Consider the following 24,811-nt stretch of genomic DNA (forward strand, 5'->3'; position numbering starts at 1 on the left):
TATTTGACACTTTGTTACTTTTATAGTCATCATTACAGTATTTGCAACATGCTGCGTCTGACATCATCATGTCCTAACAACCTGTTTTAATAGCAGATGGAGTCATTCTACAACAGTTTAAAAGTTCAGCGCAATATAATAAAACTAGAGGCGGCCCGACAACCTTCTGCAACTTCAGAATGACACAGGATGGTCTTTTCAGACCATGTTGCAGTGGCTAAATTAGTTTCAATATACAGGTATATGTATTGATTTAATATTTAAAATTGTATATAATACTTGAATGACATCTTGATATTTTGAATTGTATAATAAACAATGGAGTTTTCCTGCATAAGAAATACAACATTTGAAAGATAAGCTTTCTAGCCCAGAGGTGTTTCTAACTGATGAACTAGCCTGTTACATTTAACGTTTAATTCCCTTCAGCAATACCAGGACTTACAGCAGGAATGTGTATAATATTATTGATTAATATTAGGGCTGTCAAAGTCAACGCGTTAATAACAAGTTCACGGAAATTCCCTTTAACGCCACTATCTTTTTTGACGTGCGATTAACATGCGCACGTCCTGTTTGGCCCAAGGCCCGTACCGTAGTTTGAGGAAACACAGTGTGGCGGAAATGGACAAAGAAAAGGGTATTTTATATATCTTCAAAGCCCAGGCAGATGTCTCTTTCAAACAAGATCAAAGTTATTTGTAGCCACCGTCGCTGTGAGCTGAGTTGTCACGGAGTACGTTGAGTCTCAAATGCCAGAGAGAAGGAAGGAAGGTACTGGAGCAGTGCAGGTATTTTTTATTGTCATTTATACAGTGGTACCTTCCATACAAGTGTCCCAACTAACAAGTGTTTTTTAGACACAAGGTGTCTCTTGGCAGATTTTTTTTGCTTTGAACTGCAAGCTAAAATTTGGGTTACGAGCTGCTAGTTACCTACCGGCAGGCATGGCCGAGGTCAGCTATTTGGGGAGCTTTGGGGACAAAGGCGGAAGTGAACGAGTAACCACACAACGCTCAATGAGATGACAGTACAGGCTCACAAGGGAATTTATTAGTGTTATTATTATTATTTATTAGCGTTTGTGCTTGAACTGCTGTGTTTGTTAAAGATGACAGAATAAAAGTTGCATGTAAAAAGCCAAGCAGTGTCATACTTCCACGTCACCACACTAAGAAAATGTGACAAAGTGTGTGAAATAGTGTTTACGTGTGTGTATGTCTTGTAAAGAGTTTGGAAGTGAAGTACAGGCTAAAACTATCTTTGGTAATTTTTATAACAAATATACATTTTAAAAATATTATGGAAAATAGTACATTTTCAACATAAAATGGTGCTTATTTTCTTTTTTTTTTTGCATGATTGACTACTGATTGACTCTTGTGACTCTGTGAAACTAATACGTTTCTGATTCTACTCTTGGCTCTCTGACGTAACCTTTAACATTATAAAAAAGAAAAGTCCTGATGGTGCAACAAGGTGCAATAAGTGGTCGGTCAAGAAGGAGTGAAGACATGCGGATATCCAGTGCCGCATCCACAACTCATAACCGCGGCAATCAGCATGTTTACGGGTTCCTGTTCTCAGTGTCTATTTGAGGCCTCGTAAAGATCAATGCTCTTTTTCTTATCTTCATGCAGAACCTGTTGACTTCCAAGGAGAATACACAAGCCTTGCATTGTTCTATAGCACACAAACCCTCCATTTGATTACCTTCATTTAAAATATGTTCATTAAAGCCTAAAAATACTCAAAAGGTGCACAACACACAAAAAAATACACTTGTATAAAATAATGCAAATATTTCTGCATAGCATTTCTAAGGACACCCAAATTTAAAAAATCTTGATATAAAAGTCACTCCAAAATCATTTGGCAAAGTTTTATTAGTTGTGATGCATTGCCTGCTTTGATTTGACACAAAAGTGTTTAATTGTGGAGCATACAAACAACATGGGAAACAAACATGTGCAAACAAACTCAGCATGAAGGTCGGTTAATAATTCCTGATGACAGATGCAAGACAACTCCATAAAACACAAAATAAAGGCACGTGCGCGTTGAAGAATATGTATGCTTGTTGTGCACATTTCTCATGATTCATCCTCCCTCTTGATGGAGATAAGTGACACACGATAGTGGTCACCAATTACAAGTGTGGGTTTTTTAATGTTGTTTTTATTCCAAATAATTGAAATAAGCACCTCAGTAGGCGTGCACGGAATGAAGCTGCAGAGGACACATGGAAAGCAGGTAGACGGAAAAGGTGTTTTCTACTCATGTGATAACGTTAGGGCCGCGGCGTCCCGTCCTCTCGTGAATGTTGGAGATCTTCAGTGCAATGGCGATGAGAGGACCCAGCACTACCTGCAGTGACCACACCAGTTGGTAGGGGAGTGCTTTTCATGCTAACGTTCATTTATTGACAAGCAAATCTTGCACTGACACTTTTGGATAATCAGTTGTACATCTTCATTTGATAAGTATTCATTGATGTTCATTTGATTTGATTTTAAATGCAATGAATTTACTCTTAAATTTTAATTTTATTGATTTATTGTAATTTTTTATTTAATTTTAAACATTTGAAGGTAATTAATGTAGTCGTTTTGTCACATGACCCAGGTATAATAAGGGATGCTATGATGACAGCATAGGCCGTGTCAGCAGTCTCACACACACACACAATCACGCACTGTACCTGCGTCTCTCTGTTGTGTCTCTCAGGGTCTCTCTCGAAGCTCTCTGCATAGATGCGGATGGTGGCGCCCATCCCGCTGCCGCTTCCGCTCATCCGGAACACCAGACGGGACGCATCGCCAAAGATGATTCTCAAACCCTGGATAAAATAAACATGCCATTATTTGGATGGCTTATCAGTTACGTTTCCATTATGAATTAAGAGTTGTAACATAACTCTAGTAGTAACATAATACAGTTGGGGCCTCCACTCCCCCCTGAAAAAATTATTTACTGGAGCATATTGTGATTTGAAGTTGGCTCAGCAGTTTTTAATAGGCTTAGTTTTTATCTTTATTCTTCTCGAGCTGCTGGAGCTTTCCGTGGGGCAACCCGCCGCACACTTTCAAAAAACACTGTCCTCCAGAATCTAGACAAGAGCACGAGTATTGGCCTCTTTAAAGTGCAATAGCGGCAAAATTCCACTTGGTGTCCCTACAGCATCGACAAAATCACATAAACACAGGAAGGCCCACATAAAACTGACACAGTATCTCATACTTTCAGTAATAACTACTCAGCGATGCCAGCGTTCTTTCCACCAAAGCAAAACACTAGCTAGCTCAACTGAAATCCACATAGGTATAATATACAGTGTTTATGATCCCAAGGAGATTATCCGGAAAGACTTCCAAAAATTCATCCTGGGTATTTGATGTAAAAATCCACTGTCATTATTCAGAATGTGACATTATAACACCCTGTGTTCATGTTTTGCTAACTTGAAATGACCAGAATATTATGGAAGCCCGTTTCCTCCACTGAAAGAAAAAACAAAAATATCTGAGATTACAAGTCATCATTATGAGAAAAAAAAAGTCAAAAGTACGAGATAAAAAGTAATAATTATGAGATAAGAAAAGATAATTATGAGATAAAAAGTCTAAATTATGAGATAAAAAGTCACAATTGTGAGATAAGAAAGTCATAATTATGAGATAAAAAGTGAAACGTACAAACTAAAAAGTCATAATTATGAGATAAAAAGTTAAAATTACAACATAAAAAGTCATAATTATGAGATAAAGGCAAATCTATGAGATAAAAAGCCAAACTTATGAGATACGACAGTCATAATTATGATATAAAAAGTCAAAATTACAAGATAAAAAAGTCATAATTATGAGATAAAGGCTAAACTACGAGATACAAAGTCATAAGTATGAGATAAGTCAAAAGTATGAGATAAGAAAGTCATAATTATGAGATAAAAAGTAAAAAGTACGAGATAAAAAGTCAAAATTACAACATAAGTCATAATTATGAGGTAAGGTCTACGTATAAGATAAAAAGTAATAATTATAAGATAAAGTCATAATTATGAGACAAAAAGTCGGAACTATGAGATACCGCCTTCTTCACTGGAGCCTTCGTCACATGGCACTCAGCACAGGCAGCTTGTATCTCATAATGTTTACTTTTTATCTCGTAATTTCGACCTTTCATCTCATAATTATGAGATAAAAACATTTTGATCTCGTACTGTCGACCTTTTATCTGATAAGTATGACTGTCCATCTCATAATTTCGACTTTTTATGTCATAACTATGACTTACCATTGGGATATTTTTTTTCTTTCAGTGGCGCAAACGGGCTTCCATAGAATATCAACCAAGGTTAGTCAAAAAGCCTTCACATAACGTAAGTGCGCTGCTGTTCTTAGGAATCGACTGCAAAAACACACAGTAAACACGTTTAAGTGACATTGTTTAATTAGACCAACAGCAATGTATCCATAGCTGTTGTCATGGTGATGGTGGCCGTAAAGCAGTACAGGGGCTATGATGTCACCCAGTGTTTTGAATTAGAAACTTCTGTTTGTGTGTTGTCCTTTGCAGGTCATACTATATTACACAGAGAGGTTCCTTTTTCCAATATAACACTAATGTCACAGTTGTGCAAGTGTACCTAATGAAGTGCCCCATTGTTGTTTTGTATGTCTCTATACATCCAGTGCTACAACTTCAGTGAAGTTCTGACGAATCTGAAGGTGAACCAAAAAGGTGTGTGTGTTACCATATGTGTGTTTGTGTGTGTGTGTGTGTGTGTGTGTGTGTTCTTGACTCCTGGAGAGAGGAGACGACAGCTGATATAATTCCGGCCTGATAGGAATGTGTGCTACAATAACACACACACATTGACGCGACTGGGCCTCGGTGGGTTTACCAGCGAGGTTAAACCCAAATATCGGGATGAGGGACCCCACTGTAACTATGGTAACACAACTTTGTTGCTATCAGCACCTTGTTTGACATTCTCACCGCTCTTGATCTGTCACACAACAATGCTGGGGGTTGGTACATGTATTTGCGCTTATACACATGGACAACTGCTAGTACACACTACAAAGTACTGTGTGTGTGTGTGTGGGGGGGGGGGGGGGGAGCATGTGTTAGGGTGGGCCAAGTGTCAGCACCAGACATTTCAGAAGAGACCCGACGGAGTCAGCTGGGAGAACTTTAGAGGAGGACGAGGCGTGGACAGGAAGTGCGCACGGACGTTAGTTGTGTGTGTGTGTGTGTGTGTGTGTGTGTGTGTTTATAGTTTAAAACGGAAGATACACCGTCATATCCAAACATGGATCTCCACAGATGAAACAACATTAAATCTGAGCGGGTGGTCGGCCCCCAAACGCAATGATGTGTTAGAATGTGAGCCGCATCAGGAGATGAGATGGTCACTAATGATTCTACACAACACGACACATGATGATGGCACAAATAACCGTTCCTCAAATAAACACTTAGGTGGCTAGAAAATAGTCAGGGTGTAGACAAGCCTGTTAAATTCCCAGTCAGATTTTAAAGAAGGCATAAGGAATAATTGTTTATTTGCTTTCTAGGGCATTACTTACTAATTAGAAATTGATAATAGTCAACTCAAAAGTCAATAGTGAGAGGTTTGTGTGTTGTTTTTACATATTTCTAAGTAAAAATGACTGCATTTATGTTTTAAATATGAAAAGTGCATGGGCACCTTCAGTGGTCATTTAAAGCTACAAAAAATATTTTTATTATTTTTATTTCAAGCCCCCTAAAATTGTTAACTCATTCAATCCCAGCCATTTTTCAAAAGACAACCCCTTCAGTAGCGGCCAATTTTGATTGATCATTCAAGGCACGCAGAATATTGTGTTCTATGGTTATATGAACATGGATCCTACCAAAAGAAAGATTAGACTCCTGTCTTTCATCAGAAAAAAAAACTTTGTTTCTACCTTTTTTCGTTCTTTAGTAATCAGCTGTAGAAAATAGGTACGTTTCAGGAAAATATTAGTTCCCGACTAAAACAGAGAAGACCAGCTTCTTGTGAAAAGATACATTTCAAGCATAACTTTCACTTTGACACAAATATTTTTTGCTTTGGTGTGGCAGTTCAAATATCTAAACAACTCTACCAACATAATAAACACAAAAATGGGTTATTTTACAGCAAAATAACATTTTATTAACTATTCGCAATTTTCACATTTCAAACTGAACTATGTGTGTGTTTATGCGTTAAAATTTCCCTCCAATCCGTAACCTTCCGCACGCTGCACTCCTCCACGCTGTCTCACGTCCTCCTTCCTGTCATGTGTGATTTGTCCGTAAACATGAGCCCTGTCGAGCTCTTATCAAATGCACTTCTGCCACCTTGTGGTCGTTTTTATGGCTTAAAAGTGCTCTTAAGTGAAATGCATTAGTGGAGAGTTGCGTCATCACCTCTTTTTGCCTCTCGTGCAAAAAAACGTAAAAGACGTATAAATACGTTGTTGGGATCGGGCGTTCGGGATTATAAAAAAAAAACGTATAACTACGTCTTTGGTATTGAATGAGTTAATTGTCATTTAAACCACAAACACATGACCAGAAGCTCATGACGTCACGCTAATGCTAAATGCTACCAGGAATCATCTATATCATAAGATCAGGTCTTGATATTAACATCATTTTAGTGTGAGGTCAAACTTTGTACACACAACTTTGAATAGTAACGTTAGCACGGGAGCTAACAACACGAGCGGTGTCCTGGCTGGTTCACCATGGCAATGACAAAGATGCCTTATTATAACCCAGTGTACCGTGATGTTGTGTGAACTCATCACATATGGTTGCTTTATTTAACATTTACAACAAGAAATCCTGATATACATGTATTACTGCACTCACCTGATGTCTCACCACCGTTCCGTCGACAGGGTCAATGTACTCAAAATTGTCAGTCCTGTCCACGCCATACACGTGCTCTCCGACAGCAAACTTCTGGCTGGTGAACGCTTTGTCCAAGATGACTGACTCCAGATCCCTCATCAGATAAAAGGCAGCGCGGGGGTCAAGGCCTTCGTAGTCAAACCTGACAATGGCGGGACACACAACATTCGGAGATGAGGATGGGATCATTGTAGTATACTAGTAGGTGTTTGTATAAAACACTACACTACTCTTTCTTTAAGCCAGACCTGCTTCTTTTTTCACTTCAAATTTCTCCGCCGTTGTAGTACATTGCAGACAACATCAATCAACTGCACTTTTCCTAATTACATCACTAGTTGCTAGGCAGAATTCCTAGGGATTGAACCCCGAATAATTGGCAATTTCCTTCACAATTTAGGCCACGTGGCTCTGCTGCGCCCCACACACTAAAGAAAGGACAGCAAAATTTCCACTGGAATCATGTCATGGTAATCAGTAAATAAATTAATGCACAATAAATAAAAATGACATCGAGAATTTTGCTGGCTTCAATATATTGACATGTGCATCTGTCTCAACACCGGAATGAACGGAGTGAGTGAACCCTCTTGTCAGTCATTCAGTCTCTTTGTCCCAGTGGGGAGAGGTGGGGCGCTAGCAAGAGTGCACTCGCTAGCTGTGTGTGACGTGTGCTACACAATCAAATACTTACAAAGACAATGTTGTGGGAAATTTCCGTCTGCACCGATGGAGAGAATAACTAAACTGCTCAACGGCAGATCTGTCCTTTTTGTATATTTATTCTGCAGAAGGAGAAGACAGTTGAAACAGACGGTTGAGAGTCTGCCGCAAGTGCCACCCCGAAGGACAGGACAGAAGCATAGTATACGAACGTTATCAGGTGGAAAGACGTATTCCGGGATAATCGGAACCTGTTGGTGTGGAAACGCCATTGGAGAAACTTGTTTTTGGAGACAGAAGGGCTCAAGCCATGAGCAAATAGTCACAACAAAGCATAGTTTGTTCTAGCAAATCAGCCTCACATTAATGCACATGATGAAAAAAAAACTATACAGTAGTACCTCGCATAACGTAAACTCCTTTTACGTAAATTCCACTGAATGTAAAGAATTTATGTAAAGTTTTTGCATCGTATTACGTGAGAAATTCCATATAACGTCAAGCCGGTGCAAGTTTTTTTTTTTTCCAATCAACTTTATTAATAAGTCGGTGCAAGTTCAGACTAACAGAGTACACTTGGTGACGCCTTCGGACGTTTCACGCTCTCATTGGCTGATTATCGGGGCACCGCCTACGCTCTCATCTCATTGGCTGACTATCGGGGCACCGCCAACGCTCTCATCTCATTGGCTGACTTATACAGCACGTACGTGAGTTTGTGTGAGAGACAGGCTTCTCCCTTCAACTTCCCTTCATCTTTGTAGTCGCCCTTAAACTAACTTAAGCAATTAAGTTAAGTTACAAATTAAACTTTTGCACACAGCATTATCGTGTAGTGCGTGTGCGTTTGTCTGTGAGACCAGCTGACTCTTAGACTCTGTGAGTCGCATTTCGACTCAGGCTAGTCCTCCTCCTCCTCCTCCTCCTTCTTCTGGCTCCACTTGCGCTCCTGATCAAGACATCTCGTGAACGTTTTTGTTTTTGTTTTTCAGTTTTATTCATTTACAGTAATCTTATTTATTACCTTATTTTATATTGGAATGTTATTTTACTATGTTTATGCAAACATTTTCTTATATTTTCCCACCACATTTGGTGGACTTTGAATATTTTGAAGGGCCAAAGGGGTGAGTTTGGGAAGATCTTGGAACGGATTAGTCTATTTACATGTATTTTACGCTTCATATAACCCTATAACATAAAGGTTCTCGGAACGGATTATTTACGTTGTAGGGGCGTCTACTGTATTTGTTCAAATCAATTGGCCTAATGCTAAAATGTAAGATTTCCATCACATTTCCCCCCTTTCATCATATAAATGATCATAAAACTTGATTAAATAAACAGGATTATATGACAGACAGGCATAATTATCATCAACATCTCACCCTTGTCAAAGGTTACGATACATCTTCACAAAAACGCCTTAGAAAATGCCTGTCATTAAAGACATTGCCTTTTATGTATTTATACAGAGCAAGCAGAATAAGAGGAGAAAAGTAAACATTTAGAAAAACTTCTTGTCTGATACTGGATGAAAGATTTTGTACATTAGCACAAAAGTTGTACGTTTTTAGCTTCACGCAAGGACAAACTGGATCAACATAATGATAAACATTGTCCACTTGAACAAAGATGTTAAGTATCCCTCCAACCATTTTAATTATTTGATCAATCTTGTTCGTTATTTGATCAACATCCTTCCCTGCGGTGGGAGACATTGTCACCATTATAACTGCACACACGGAATATGTTCAGACTATTGCTTTCATTTCTAATATGGCTCTCCTGTCTGACATGAAACATAAGCCAATGAAACCCACTGATTTTGTTCCCATAAGGGGAAAAGACTATGGTCAATAAGGAAGTTTAATTTCAGGAAACCAATTATCGATTTGGAGTCCATACCAGAAATGAGGTGAAAAGAGACACATAAGAGACACATAATTATCTTTCCATCACAACAATGAAATAAATAATACAAAATGGTGGAACTTATGTTTCAGCTGCTGTTATTCCCGAAGTACAACACCTCATTGTGCGCCAAATGCATTTCGATGCATCTAAAACATGTACATGAGAAATTATTGTTGCGTTTCATATGGTGCACTCGCATTATTATGCCATATATTATCATTACATATAAAATAATATATGTTAGGTGGACAATATAATTTGTGGGACAATTCCCGTGCAGCAAAATTTGTTATTGTGACAATCCTACTTACGGCCTTTTCATCTTGCTTATGCATTATGCAAAATGTGGGAACACAAAACCCTGCAACGGCATCTGTCAACAGAGACATTGACTGATCTACATGTCTCTCTGGGGAGATGTTAAAATAAGAGCACCCAAGGAGGAGTGGACGAAGGTGAAGGCTGAGGAGCTATCTTTGGCTTCAGCCATACAAGGCGTGATGGTTTGCAGAGAAAGGGAATAACTTGGGAGTTTGTAAATATGTAACGGATGCCAGCCAGTGCGGCTGTGCAAGTGTACATTGGTGAAACATCACTCCCTCGGCCTTAAGAATGGCACTGACCGCTTGGTCGACCGTCAGGGCTTTTGGCCGAACGGTCAGCGCTCTCATCTCTCATTCTGAAGGTCCTGTGTTCGAGCCTTCACGCGGGAAGTGTGAAGCAGGCGGTTACATTGGTGCCGTGACCCGCATGGGAGTGAGATTTGAAGGGGTGAGTGTAACAGATGCCAGCCAGTGCGGCTGCCCAAGTGTGTGCTGGTCAGACCTCACTCCCTCGGCCTTAAGAGCTGCGCTGAACGCTCGGTTGACAGTCCAGGCTTTTGGCCGAATGGTCAGCGCTCTCGTCTCCCATTCCGAAGGTCTTGAGTTTGAGCCCCGGCGTGGGCAGTGTGAAGCAGGCGGGTTACAAATGTAAAGTGATGCCTGGTTACCTGCAGAAGTAGTTGCGTCCAAACTTGGCCCAGTGCTCTTTGACAATCTGCTCCACGCTCTGTTTCCTTGTCGCCATGATTGACAACCACACCAACACTGACCACAAGCCGTCTTTTTCACGAATGTGGTCTGAACCTACAGCAGAAAACGGTTAATTTAGTCAAGACACAAACTACTCATTTCTTCTGGAAGAATTCTTCTTGTTCTGGTATTGACTTTGGCTTAGTTTACTACCGAGACTGCAGGCAACCCTGAATATGACTTTTGATGACTCTGCTTCAATGATCACCATTATTTTAAAACTTGTATAATAACTCCTCTGTTATTGAGTAACTTGCTAACAACCCTTGAGACATTTTGTTCCAGCGGGTCTCTGTGTCACAGCTACATCTCTCTGGGTCACTGGGGTGTGTGAGTTACAGGAAGAAAAGCTCTGACTTGAATTCCTTGGCGCCACCTATTGGTTTGTATGTATCTGTAGCTAGACACCGAATATAAGACAATTCATCCTAATTCTATATGTTCGGGGTCAGTGCGGTAATTTAATTGGGATTGTGGCTCTCAGTACTCACATACAATTACCATGTCTGTTATATATAGCTGCCAACAGAAGGGCTTGTCCGGGATTTGAACCCGGGACCTCTCGCACCCGAAGCGAGAATCATACCTCTAGACCAACAAGCCATACTTGCTTGAGATTTGACCCATGACCATCAAAGATTTTCATAATAACACAAATGCTTAATTTGTGATACATGCACTTCTCCCATTTATCCAACAGTGGGACTGACACTGGACATCTTCAGTGCCTGGGGCTGCACTTTGGACACCCCTGCCATACACAAACATACAAGCACATAGCTAACACTTGCCTTTGGGGAGCTATTATGCTGTTCGCGAGGACAGCTGCACAGTTTCTGTTGTGAGCATGCTGACATTTTAACACATATCAGTGTGTTAGCAACACTTCCCTAAAACGGCGTGGAGCAAAAAAAAAGGACAAGACATAACCTTTGCATGTCTTATACGGTACATGTGGCATAAAAGTCTCCAATTGGTAGTTTACATCTGTTAGGAAAGTGACAGTTGCTAATGTCTAATCCCGGTTTGGCTGCCTGTCTCCTCATGTCTAGGCTCTCATAATGAATCAGATCCTATTATCACATGACGACCACCTAACAGACAATTCAGCTGGTTAGCGCTTGTACAAGTATCACAACAGCAGTGATAGGTGAGTACACAGTGAAAGTGCTGCACGGCTGAGATGATTTCCAGCAAAGCTCCCCTCTGCAAAGATTTTTGGCCTTAAAAGGCTAGACAGCTCATGCGCTCCTCTGCAGAGAGCCCTCCTTTCGCTTCTCTGCTCCCTGCAGTCATGTTTGCTCGTTGCTACCATTTCTCTTCACAACCCCCAGACACGTTCAAGTTGTGTTTATCAAGATAACCTCTGTAAGAAACAGGAGAAACATGTAGAGCAGACACAGGAGCAACATGTGCTGCCTGCATGTTGCAGTCATTCAAAGACAGCTCCTGTCTCCTTTTATAGCAGAAGAATGGGAATTATTTACACATGCAGCCAGGGTCACAGCCCTCACATCTATTAGATGGCAGTCGAGATGCGCTCCAGCCTGAGAAAGAGTGAGTGGGCAGCAGTGTGTGAAAGAGAGGGGGGAAAATTGTATTTAATTAAAGTTTTATTTTTTATTTGCCCTTCTGGCCTCCTTTGCAGTCATAAACACATTGTACTCAATGTATTGTATTCTCGGAAATAAGTATCATTAGCCAGCAGCTCAGTTAAAACAAACAAAAAAAAGTGTTATGATAATTTAGTTGGAAATCATACAGAAATATGATCACTCTACTGGATTATAATTAAACAAATTACACTCCAGCATGATGAGAGTCCTACCATGACACACTGTGTTGTGAATGCTCCATTTTTCAATGAAACTTGACAAAACTTGGGTTATATCGTTTCAGACAAACGTTTGGAGACACTGTCTCATTCAGTGACATGTGAGAACAGGCTCCTAATGTTTAATTTCTACTACTTCACTCCTCCCCACAGATTACAAGGTGTCCCCACGCCAGTTGAGAGACATAGTCTCTCCAATGTGTCCTGGGTCTTCCCCAAGGCCTCCTACCGATCAGACATGCCCTGAACATCTCCCCAGGGAGGCGTCCGGGAGGCATCCTGATCAGACGCCTGAGCCACCTAATTTGGCTCCTCTCAATGTGGAGGAGCAGCGGTTCTAGTCCGAGTTTCTCCCTGATGACAGTGCTTCTCACGTTCTCTCTCAGGGAGAGCCGAGCCGCATTATGGAGAAAACTCTTTTCGGCTGCTTGGACCCACAATCTTGTCCTTTCGGTCACTTCCCAAAAGCTCATGACCACAGATGCATGCAGTAGTTCAAATACAAAGGAAATTAAAAAAAAGCTTTTCTTCTATGTAATAAAAAAAAGCTTACTTTTTGGAGAAAAATGCGACACATTTCTTAAGGCTTCTGTGTTTTGCAATTGTAGGACAGTAATTCACTCCAAATTAACAGTGAGTCATACTTTACAAACATGGTCAGTATGTATTTTTAAGCCGTATGTGTTATGGGAGAGTATTGTAAACAAAAGGACAATAAATTACTACAACACTAACACTCATTGTGTGTACAAAATACAAAAAACACACACTTTTGTATTTTATGATTGAGAAACACAGCTGACATTTTGTGTATTTGCTGTACAAGTGACCCTGTAACTTTGAAATACAGTACTTATATCAACAAACGCATGCCTGTATAAATATCCAGGGCTGGCACCACAACAACAACCACCACCATAACAATTCTCCGTCCTACACTTGCTCATATTTTCCTTGTTTGCCCATGTCAAGTAGGATTTGTGGTTTGGGATTTGTGTGAGTGAATGTGCCATGGTGATGTGGTTGGTACCTGTCCCGAAGCTTTCCTCCCCACTGAGAGAACAACGTCCAGAGTCCATCAGGTTCCCAAAGTACCTCCAACCAGTAGGAGTCTCATAGAGGGCCAGTTTCATGGCTTTGGCTACCCTAAGAGGAATAAAGAGTAGAATTAGCCCTTGCTGGTAGTCAACAGTCACCATGACAAGTGAAAAGCAGCAACGCAAACCAGCCAACAACATCAGAAGGTAAACCCGCAGGCTCAAAGTCAGGCAAACGTTTTTAGCTCATGAGGAAAAGGCCAGAAACTTATACTTCAAATCATCAAAAATACAATGTAAACTGCCTTATGAAAGTGGAAACTAATACCAAAACACTCCCACTGTGGGACTTCCCTTGGAGTTCCCTTTGGAAACATATGGGAGCATTTCAGGGTTTTTCAGTGTGCACGTACGTATCCATCATGTACATAAATAAAAGCCCACAGAGAGCCTTGTGCAGTTGTTTACATGAGGATTTGATAAATGACCAAATAAGAGTAAACCAACTTTAGTCCCTGGGAGGATGTGAGGGCCGGAAGGGAAAGCCAAACATTCCACAAAAAAATAAAAGACTGATGAGGCTTTGGTGTTCTAAACAGCACATTTTCACCTCGCATCAACACAAAATTCCACGACTACAAAGTGTTCAGTGAATTCAAAGCAGCAAAGGAGGGATGAGGCCCCATCGAGATGTGGGAGGTGGGGGTGAAATACTATCGGCTTTTGGCCCTGACTTCGTATTTTGCCAAACATAGCATACAGTCCTTTGTGTCTCCTCTGACGAGAGCTTAAAAGCTTTGGCCTTTAGTTGGGACTTGAAATGGGAGTTCTTTCTTTCCCCGAACACTGGAAGACTGACAATCAGTTGTGGCCAAACACAACACTAGTGGGGTTTACCTCTGTAAGTTGTCAAGAGTAGAGCTCCACTTTTTGTGAGGGTTACGGTTCCGGACCACGAGTGAATGGCGAAAACGTGCGTGTAAATGTTTATTTTTTTCCAACCACCTCCATTTTCCTGTTTTGCCACGAGATACTTCTTGAATTCAATGTTTCTCACCTCAAAGACCCAAAATGGAGACAAAGAATCATTTTGACATATAGAGGGTGAGAAACACTACTGAATAAAAAAAAGTAACTTGTGGCAAAACAGGAAGATGGTGTCCATGCGGTGTCTCACTGTCACATTGTATCTTTGGAAAACAGTCACGTATTCAGTCAAAGCAACCTTAAATGTTCATCCAGCCCTTTCATTCATCATGTATATGCATTTTGAATTGGTTTTTGCATGTAAAACTATAAATTATAAAACTACAAACACTTTGTGTTACCATGTTTGAGAGTCACCTGCTGATGACATCACAGACGTAACTCAACTGACTACCGGTTCCAGTTGCCATTTTGTTAGCTGGCTAGTAGGATGCTATCCATAGACATAGACAGACGCCGCATGGAGTGGGTTTTCCCACTGCTGCGATACATTAACGTCACCGCCATATTAGATGCATCAAAGTATCAAAGCAATAAATGAATACAAATAAATGTACTTACTTTCCTAAAGCGCCTTAAAGTAAATGCGAGCGTCTTCGTCACATACACAAGAATGCACAGGCGACAGTGCGCAGGAATACGGCAGGAGACAAATATAACGCTGAGCATTTTGTGAGGTCGGATTTTTTTCGAGGAGGCATTTTTGTGATGCAAATGTATTAATCTTTTGAACGCAAATTGTTTGGAGAAGCCAAACTCTTTACTTAACTGCCCCCAGCAACAGCTGCTACGTTCTTCATCACGGAAATCTGACCAGAACTGGACTTAGGAGACCAAGTGGGGGGTAAGTCGCTGTTAACGGACTACACTGCTGATGGGGATGCCATACAACTTCATGTCAAAAAATCCCAACTATCCCTTTAAGCAGCTGAGGAACAGGGTACGCTAAAGTTATCGTTTGTGTATTTATACGCATCATTTCTTGCCATGGGTCAAACATACTAAGATTTCCATTGTATTGTCATAGTGACATCTTATCTTTTAGCTCATCCTGTTTGATTCTTGGTATACTTTCTGATAATTTTTCAGCTTGAATGACAAATATAAAACTAGGTTCATCAACACTGCGTTGGAACTGTGGCTCACTACATGTTGCATAATATCCTGCAGTAGTATTACTGTAAAAAAAGTGAGCTTTGCATTGGCTCTTCATGGTCTTTAAAATGCTAAATTCTAATGTAAAAGCGATGCATTTCTGGAGTGAATCTTTGGTTTGCATGACACATGGCCCCTTAATGTTGGGGGTGCAAAGCTGGGAATCCCGCCCCCATCCTCCTTGTAGAACAATGTTAATGGCTCTAACTTTAGAGATGGCACTCATTCACGAAATGGCCCCCCTTGCTCTACTCCAGTCTTATATAACACATCACACAATATTTATAGGCCATGCGTAAAAGTGTATACAGTATTGTATATCTAATTCATAGTGGCTGACTCTTCATATGAGACTCTGCAGAGACTGAAATAACACCTTGTAGCACTGACTGGGTCAAGTGTGTGTTTGTTGTACCTGTCGAGTGCCATGCTGGTGGCCATACTCCTGGCGAAGCCCTTCACGCCGAGCTGTCGGAAGTAAGGGACCGAGGAGAGGTTGGCGGCCATGATGGCGACAGAGTCCGACGGATTCACGAAGAAAGCGTTCTCCCCGAGGATCATGTAGCGGTCCTGATAAAAATCATCATAATAACAAACGAATTCTAACAAATCAAATTCAAACATCTATTGTGACAGCTACAGTATACCAGAAAGCAAGCCTTTCAGACTGACTCACACTTGTACTTGACAGGCCGCATTTCAATATTACGTGACTTACTCAAATATTCCAAACCAAAATGTTGTCTGCTGTGTTGAATATGTAGGTTATTTTAATATTACGATATATTTACTAGTTTAGAAAAGCTTCTAAAATATACTTTTGAAGAGCACCGTTGTAGCACACACACACACACGCACACACACACACGCACACATACACACACACAGAGGGCGAGAGCAGAGCAAAGATACAACCTTTCCAAAGCATTTTCTCTTTCCGTCTTTGTCTTTTCTGCATGCTTTTTATGTACTGTAATTTCCGGACTATAGAGCGCACCGGTATGTTAGCCGCACCCACTAAATTTAAAGAGAAAAAAAAAGATTTGTCCATATATAGGCCACACCTGTCTATACTGTAAGCCGCAGGTGTCCACGTCGTAACATGGATATTTAGTACATAGAAAGACCATCCGACCATCCATTTTCTATGCCGGTTATCCTCATTAGGGTCGCAGAGGTATGCTTGGAGCCTATCCCAGCTGACTTTGGGAGAGAGGCCAGCCAGTCGCAGGGCACATATAGACAAACAACCATTCACTATCACATTCATACCTTTGTATGTTTTTGGAATGTGGGGGGAAACCGGAGTAACCGGAGAAAACCCACGCACATGCAACCCACATGCAACCTCCACACAGAGTTGCCCAAGCGTAGATTTGAACCCCAGTCTTGCCGATCTCCTGACTGTGTGGCCAACATGCTAACCACTTGGCCACCGTGCGGCCCACATAGAAAAATGTTACACAACATCCCCTTAACTACTTCCTAAAGCTGCACTCTAAGCATCATGCAGTTTTAGCCATAAATTAGCCGCATCACTGCACAAGCTGCTCCATGGAGCGTTCACATTTAAAATCAAATGACCCACATTGACTGAACAAACTGTACTAGCAGAGCAAACGCACCAGAGTTCAGAGTGTGACGGCACCCTTATAGATAATGTGATCTATTTAAATGTCAGACATATTAAGAGTTCAAGCCAACGTGTGTATGCGCAGCCCTGTCGTATGTTCAGTGACTGATGAGAGCTGACCAAGATAAAGATGACAGTATTGCGTAACATCTTCCAAAACACTCTTGCTAATGACCCTCAAAGTTCTGATCCTGGTGGGAGCTCATATGACATAACTCCCTTGATGCTAAGCTCGTTTATTTAGGAAATGGTGTGTACGTGTGTCCAGAATAAGCAGAAATGATGACAACTGGATGACTTAGTGGAAGATTTGAGCCATCGAATAGGTCTTTTTGGGTTCAGTGGTGTGCTATTTGTTTTTTCCCCTGCTATCAACTCGTGAATACATCCAAAACACATTCACTTTTGGCTTCTTCATTTCTCACAGGCCACATGAAAACAAGAAATGGGTTCCTAAAGGTATCCCAAAGGGCAACATCCAAGAGCTTATGATACTGATATATAGTATGTCCCATAAAAGTTGTAAAAAAAACAACCACTTTCCAATCATAAGGTCAGCACAAAATTAAAGAAACAGGCACAATTCTTGGCCCGAATAAAATGGTGGCCGATGTTCCGTGCACAAAAAAACAAACAAACTCATAAAATCTCCTAAGGTCTCCTTAAGTCCTTGTAGTGCGGCCACTTTAGCACGAACACACTCATTCTAGTCTTTTAAATCCACTTTGTTCCGAAAGAGTTGACAGCCTTTTAAAGCTAAAGTACCGGCTATCTTTCTCCAGAGCTTATCATCGTTAGCATTTCGCCAGCTAAATCTTATTTTATCTCACCCCGTCTGCATCCAACGCAGCACCAAAGCCAAAGTCGCCTCCTTTCATGGCATCCACCAGCGAAGAGGCATACGTCATGTTGGGCTCAGGGGGCCGGCCCCCGAAATCCTCCAGAGGGACGCAGTTGACGGCGGAGTTAGCCGGGGCCCCTAACTCATCGCACAGGATTCTACGGACATAAGGGCCCATCACTGTAACAGCAGAGGAGATCCCGTTAACACTAACAGGAGGCTCATATGGTTTTGAAAACAAGATGACGATGCCGGCGTCACCTCCATTCATTGCGTCTACGCGTATCTTCAGCTGGTCTGGTCCCGTCAGGAGACTTTTGATGGCGCTGAAGTCGAAGATGTTTCGCAGCATTTGAAGGTAAACCTCTACTGAGTCCACAATTTCCACTAGAAACCCAACATAAGCCTAGTTAGGAAGGACGTCTTGGCCTGATCTCCTGACTGTGTGGCCAACATGCTAACCACTAGGCCACCGTTTGGCCCTTATTATATTATGTAATAAGATTTATTATATTAATTCTAGTCATAAATCTTATTATATTAAATCTAGTCAGAAAATCTGTGTAAATGTGTGAAATTATTAAACTTGATTTTTTTTTAATTACTCTCTTTTTATCTAGCTTATAAATCTAAAAACTAGTGAATTTACATGCAAATCATGCCAAAGAAGAATTCTGATAGTGTTAATGACAATTGGTTTTCCTAAATGAAGTGAATTTCAGATACAAGGACACTTTTTTTCTTTTTAAATAAAAAAGTTCCATCCATTTAATTTGCTTCATGCTTGTTGAAAAGCTCAGACCGCTGAAGAAGTAACCAAAATAACTAACATGCCGTCAAATAGAAAATCTATTAGATGTACGGTGGCCGAAAGGTTAGCATGTTGGCCCCACAATTGGAGACTCGAAACATTGTCCATGTTGTAATGAGAACATTTGACTTAAATCTAGCTATGTTATTAAGAACATCCATCCATCCCTTTTCTATGCCGATTACCATACGTGCATCACAAATGACCTTTACAGTCATGGCGGGAGAACGCATGCCAACTGAGGTACAGTAAACCCAGACTGACACATTTGGTGGACCTGTTCTGGGAAATATTGTAATTGTTTGAGGCAACCGTACCTCTAAACGGTTTAAACTTGTTCTCGAGGTCAAAGTCATGTCGTCCCAGCCTAGAGAGGTCAATGCGGAGGTCAGGGCAGATGGCGTACTCCTCCAGTGTGCGGCTCACTTGATGAATCCTCTCCATCACCGTGTCTGGGGATGGGCCTGTCATGCAAAACCAACAATCGAGCAAACATAAGAAAAAGGGCTTGATTTTGCCAGTCCTACCCAATTTTCATGAACTCCTGCGAGTGTAGCATCCTTCCTCACCTCCGTTTGCCACATTAAACTTGACGCCAAAGTCTCCTGCGGGGCCTCCGGGATTGTGGCTGGCTGTGAGGATGATTCCTCCAATAGCCTTGATCTTCCTGATGATGCAGGAGACAGCAGGGGTGGACAGGAGGCCATTGTGACCGATTACCAGGCGACCGATCTGCACAGCATAGACACTTGCTGACATGGATGTTTCCCCTCCAGCCAGTTGTGTTCTTGCATGGCTAACTACACCAAGTACACCAAGTATACAGTATGCAGTACACGTGGGCGACCAAACACGGCAACTAGGTTAAATTGGTTTGTGTGTGAGTGCCAGGAAAAAAGCTCTGACTTATTTGGGGAGCAGTCTTTTTCCCGTTACCTGTCGTTTTTGTCATGTATAAATCTCTCCACCTTAAATATTTCAGACTGTTTTCTAGGCGAAAATACTGTCTTGTAGTTGGGTCAAAATGGCATTTTTCCTGGTTTGCTCAGCCACTTGTTGCTGGGCAGAATTCCTAAGGCACAGACACGGACACAGAAACGTCAGGGTAACAGACACACATAAAATTACTTCTCTGTATGAAATATACTCAACAAAAATATAAACGCAACACTTTGCTCCCATTTTTCATGAGCTTAACTTCAAGATGTAAAACTTTTTCTATGTACAAAAAAGCCTATCTCTCTCAAATATCGTTCACACATCTGTCTACGTCTGTGTTAGTGAACATTCACAATTCATCTACCTCACAGGTGTGGCATGTCAAGATGCTGATTAGACTGAATAATTGTGCCTTAGGCTGGCCACAATAAAAGGTCACTTTTGCAGTTTAACTGCATTGGATGAATGCTCACTAAAAGGATAAATCACACACAAAAAGCATTCATGCCGCCATCAACAGTGACGTATCATTTGGTCACCAAATATTAAAATCTATGTTCCTGGTGCCAAAAGAGTTTCAAGAGTGGTCACCGGGGCTGAAAAGTAACACTTCACATAGACAAGCCAGTTGAAAAAGCCAAATCTCTGTGCCAAGTGGAGCCTAAATAGCATAACAGGGGGAGCCGCACTGTCTATTTATAATGAGCTTGCTTATAACCTGGTAACAGCATCAGCATCCGATAATAAGCCTGTCCTCAGCGGAGAGGAATTTATATTCATGCTCCTTAGCATTAATAATGCTAAAAGGACAAACGCAATACGTCACACTCTTGCAAAATTGACGTTGCAGGAATTGGGGCAATCTTCAGTTCTGGCAGGAGAGAAGCAGACGGAGAACAAACATTGGCCGGAAAACAGAGCAGGATGGATGGAAGTACTGATAATGATAAGGCTGACGCTTACAGACATTTGGCTGGGCAAGTCAAAAGTAAGACCTCAAAAACAAAATCATATTCCCTTCACATGTTCCTTTGGAGGAGGGCCAAAGCAATCAAGAAGTGGGCTGTGGGGGTTTCCTTCTTTCTCCTTCACTCTTCCAACTGTCATTAAACTGCTGCATAAGCCTTTGGAGGGCTGACGAGTCGAACACAAATAATGACTTAATGCGATCCCATCTGCGTGTCATTGTGGTGACAGTCGAGGCAGATTTAACACGCACTGAGCTCCAGTTTCTAAGAAACATACTAAAAAGTAGCTTCATCCGTCCATTTTCTATGCCTCTTATCCTCACTAGGTTCGCGGGGGTATGCTGGAGCCTATCCCAGCTGACTTTGGGTGAGAGGCGGGGTACACCCTGGACTGGTCGCCAACACTTATACAGGGCGTCCCAAAAAATTTACACACGCTTTACGTAATTGTAAACTAGGTGTTTATTATAATTGATTAAATTTTCAAAATGTGATAGAATTTACAAACATTGTTTTATTGTTTTGTCAGCGCCTGCTTTCAAACGGACATCCATTCTGGTCCAGACACTGCTGACAACATGAAGCTACAGAATCGCACACGTTACGAAAAAATTCCCTTGATGTTTGTGTGCATTCATTTTCAAATGAATTTCTTTTCTTCTAAGTCTAGTCTTGTTGCCATCATTCATTTTAATATGTTTAATCTACAAAGAACAAACAAACACTTGAGTTATCAGCTCCTAAAGGATGAATACATTTTTTGGGACACCCTGTAGACAAACAACCTTTCACACTCACATTCATACCTATGGACAATTTAGTGTCGCCGATTAACCTAACATGCACGTTTTTGGAATGTGGGAGGAAACTGGAGAACCCGGAGAAAACCCACGCACGCACAGGGAGAACATGCAAACTCCACAAGCGGGGATTCGAACCCAGATCTTCCCGATCTCCCGACTGTGTGGCCAACATGCTAACCACTGTGCGGCCTAAAACTGAGCTTCTATGACGTAAATGTTCCAGTTAATGGACAGTATCTATTCAATTAACCCAATAGTCTCCTACAGTGATGGAAATTTGAGTGATCAGATTTTGTTACTAATTTAATTTGTTACTAAAATAATCTAAAAACATATCAACATAATCTAACATTATATGTCAAATGAATTGCTAAAGTACAAAACATCTATAAAACGTTAGTGCTTTTGTAGATTATTATATTCAACATGAAACTGTAATTAGCAGTCGGGTCAAAAAACATGCTGTGGCTGTAGGCAACCTCTTGATGTTTCCATTAACGCCACAAGATGGCTGCAGCTGCATCTGAAGTATCATGAGTGGTCCATTTGCTCCTTACCGCTACTACAACACTGGTTTGGTTGCTGCTGTGTTTAGCAGTACGGCCGTCCCTCACTCCACTGCGGTTCGAACATCGCTCCCTCGCTCTAAAGCGGTTTTTCAAAAATGAATTAATCATCATCATAACAATAATAACATGGGCTAATGTTGTGGCCGTAATCCACCTAAAACTCAACTCTGAATCCCTGACGTCATTTCCTGTCTACACGTCTGGAAGACATTTATTGAAACACACACAAGCACGAGTCTTATTTATGTCTTAAATGGCTCATTGTTTCTGATTATATCTACTATATTGATTGATATGAGTGTAAAGGCGACTATAGGGGTGTTATTTCATGTCTAGAGGGCTCTAATAATGTTAAAAAATGTATTTAGAAAGTCATAAACAGGTTTTCTATGCTCTCACTACGAAAATATTCAGTTTCTTAATATTGAATTCTACTTTGGGGGAATTCACTTATCACAGACGGGTCTGGAACTGATTAACCGCCATAAATGAGGGATTACTTAAATGGTTACCCCAGTAAAACTTCTGATTGCTTTATTTTAAGGTTATATTAAAATACTGACCATAGGACAGAACTTTTATTTTTTTTAACCCGATAACGCCACCATACTTCTCGCTCTTGTGGGCATATATTCACATACATACAACAAAAAAGGAGAAAATACACCGTATTCTCAAGGGCCACCCTTCCACATTGCCAATATACAGTGGTACCTCGATGTTCGTTATTAATTTGTTCCAAAAGGTGAGAGAAAAACTCAAACGAGGCAAATTTTCCCTTACAGAATAATTGAAATCCAATTTGTCCAGTCCAGACACCCAAAAATATTAACAAAAAATACATGTTATTAAGAATAATTGTAGTTTTACATTCAGAAAACAATGCAAAATAATTATTAACGACAAATGGATGGCACTTATTGATGCAGACTTCCTGTACATCCTGGCGAGATCGAATTCAATAGTGTTTCTCGCCTTCTTTATCAAAGTGGTGGCACTCACAACTTTCTTTGGCCCCATGGCAGGTTATTTATGAAAAGTTTATGAAAACCGAGACGGTGTGCAAAAATCAAGGCAAAATTATGACAAAAGTTTTCAACAGAAAGCAAGTCGTACAAAACAATTGGGTGTACGAAAACTGAGGTTTGAATGTATATTTTATATTTAATACAGATTGTGTAGTCAATCTGTTGTGGTTAACTTTCCATCTACTACTTTGCTATTCATAAAGCGTAGTGGGGGCGTGGCTTGTATGTGCTAATATTTTTCATTGGCTTATCATGGAGCTGCTCCGATTGAGCCTTATGAATTTTGCCTAGCAACAAGAGACTACATAAACATGTGACTTTTATGACCAGGAAAAAATAATCGGTACAGCGAAGATGATAGCTAAAATTGGAATTTGTGGGCTTGAATGTTGATTTATCGCATTGATGTTAAAACAAATGAAGTTCTACAAAGCACATCAGAAAGTAAAAGAGAGTATAATAGTTTTCCTGGCATGTAGAAAGAATACAGTAGATGTTCTAATATACAGCCTAGCTAAGTGGCTATTTTTTCTTTAACACAAATGGCTACTGTCATCAAATACAAGTGTGTTTGTGCTATAAACTTTAAAGTGATCGTTTATTTTACAAAATGGCCACAAATAAAAAGTATGACTCCATGACAAGGTGGCTCAAACCGTCCATACTCACCCCATTGGCGGCTGCCATCTGCACTATGACCTCTATGGCTCCCCGGCTCAGGTAGCGTCCGTCGCTGCCCACCACCATGGTGCACCCCTGCCGGTCCCGAAGATCCATGGAGGACAAGACGCTCTGGATGTAGTTCTGCAGGTAGTTCTTCTTCCCCTCGAACACGGCCGTCTTCCTCCGCAGTCCGTTGGTACCGGGTCTCTGGTCATCAAAGGGGGTGGTTTGGACTGTCACCACCGGGATGGGGCTAGTCTCCATGCTCCTGGTCTTGGTCTGGACTTTTAGTGGTGAGGTAGTCCAAAAAGGAAGCGCACAGGTTGTTTGCTTGAGCAGGGGTCAGAGATGTCCTCACCTCGGTAGCTGTGGCCCAAAGAAGCAGCATCCCTCAGAAGCGAACCACTGACAACTCCCTCTCTTCCTAATAAGCATGAACAACTGACACTACAGTAGAAAAAAAAAAAACAGAACACAAACTGGGAGGGTCCACAATCAGAGCCAGACCAGGAATAGAAATAGTGATGGCACAGGAGAGTTGGGCCTGGTCGGGACTGACACAGGACTCATGTAACATACAAAGTTAGTGTTTAAATAGTTTTAAAATAAGATGCGCATTATAGTGTGAATCCTACTAAAACTGCGAAATTAGTCTTCTTTTTCTGAAATATTCTTCGAACAAATATCACATTTTCTTCTAGTTTTAACAGTTAAAAACACTTCTGATGAAACTTAATGCTCTTATTTAGCGGTTTCTCGTCAGTAAAAATAAGTTTGAGACAACATTTGGTCAACGGCGCCCTCTAGTGGTAAACAAAAATACAGAATGACGTCACATTGCAAGCACGTTCTGAAAATACAGTATGCCTTACATGTATTGTAAAAATACTGCAAAATTTCAACCTTAAAAATGTAATTACACGATTTTTCTAGTCTCTTCATAATAACACTCCGCAA

The 24,811-nt window shown here is 40.9% G+C and overlaps 1 protein-coding gene and 1 non-coding gene across 3 annotated transcripts; both read right to left on the reverse strand.

Moving 5' to 3' along the window:
- Window positions 1-1,000: 1,000 nt before the first annotated feature.
- On the reverse strand, window positions 1,001-24,584 carry pgm5 (phosphoglucomutase 5). Of its 2 annotated transcripts, none has more exons than XM_054774513.1 (11): window positions 23,861-23,993; window positions 19,454-19,551; window positions 19,202-19,348; window positions 18,335-18,460; window positions 18,063-18,253; window positions 16,015-16,169; window positions 13,451-13,566; window positions 10,505-10,640; window positions 6,892-7,075; window positions 2,702-2,839; window positions 1,001-2,367 (listed from the first exon to the last, which is right to left on the reverse strand). In XM_054774513.1, the coding sequence occupies exons 1-11, from the start codon at window positions 23,863-23,865 to the stop codon at window positions 2,278-2,280; spliced, it is 1,386 nt and encodes a 461-aa protein (XP_054630488.1). In that variant the 5' UTR covers window positions 23,866-23,993; the 3' UTR covers window positions 1,001-2,277. The 2 variants fall into 2 exon arrangements, with proteins under 2 accessions (XP_054630488.1, XP_054630487.1); XM_054774512.1 differs by having other exon boundaries at window positions 1,009-2,367; window positions 19,454-19,616; window positions 23,861-24,584.
- trnap-cgg (transfer RNA proline (anticodon CGG)) lies at window positions 11,118-11,189 on the reverse strand. The gene has a single exon. It is a non-coding gene; the product is annotated as a tRNA-Pro (tRNA).
- Window positions 24,585-24,811: the final 227 nt, after the last annotated feature.

The sequence above is a fragment of the Dunckerocampus dactyliophorus genome, chromosome 4 (assembly GCF_027744805.1).
Source record: "Dunckerocampus dactyliophorus isolate RoL2022-P2 chromosome 4, RoL_Ddac_1.1, whole genome shotgun sequence".
Classification (NCBI taxonomy): Eukaryota; Metazoa; Chordata; class Actinopteri; order Syngnathiformes; family Syngnathidae; genus Dunckerocampus; species Dunckerocampus dactyliophorus.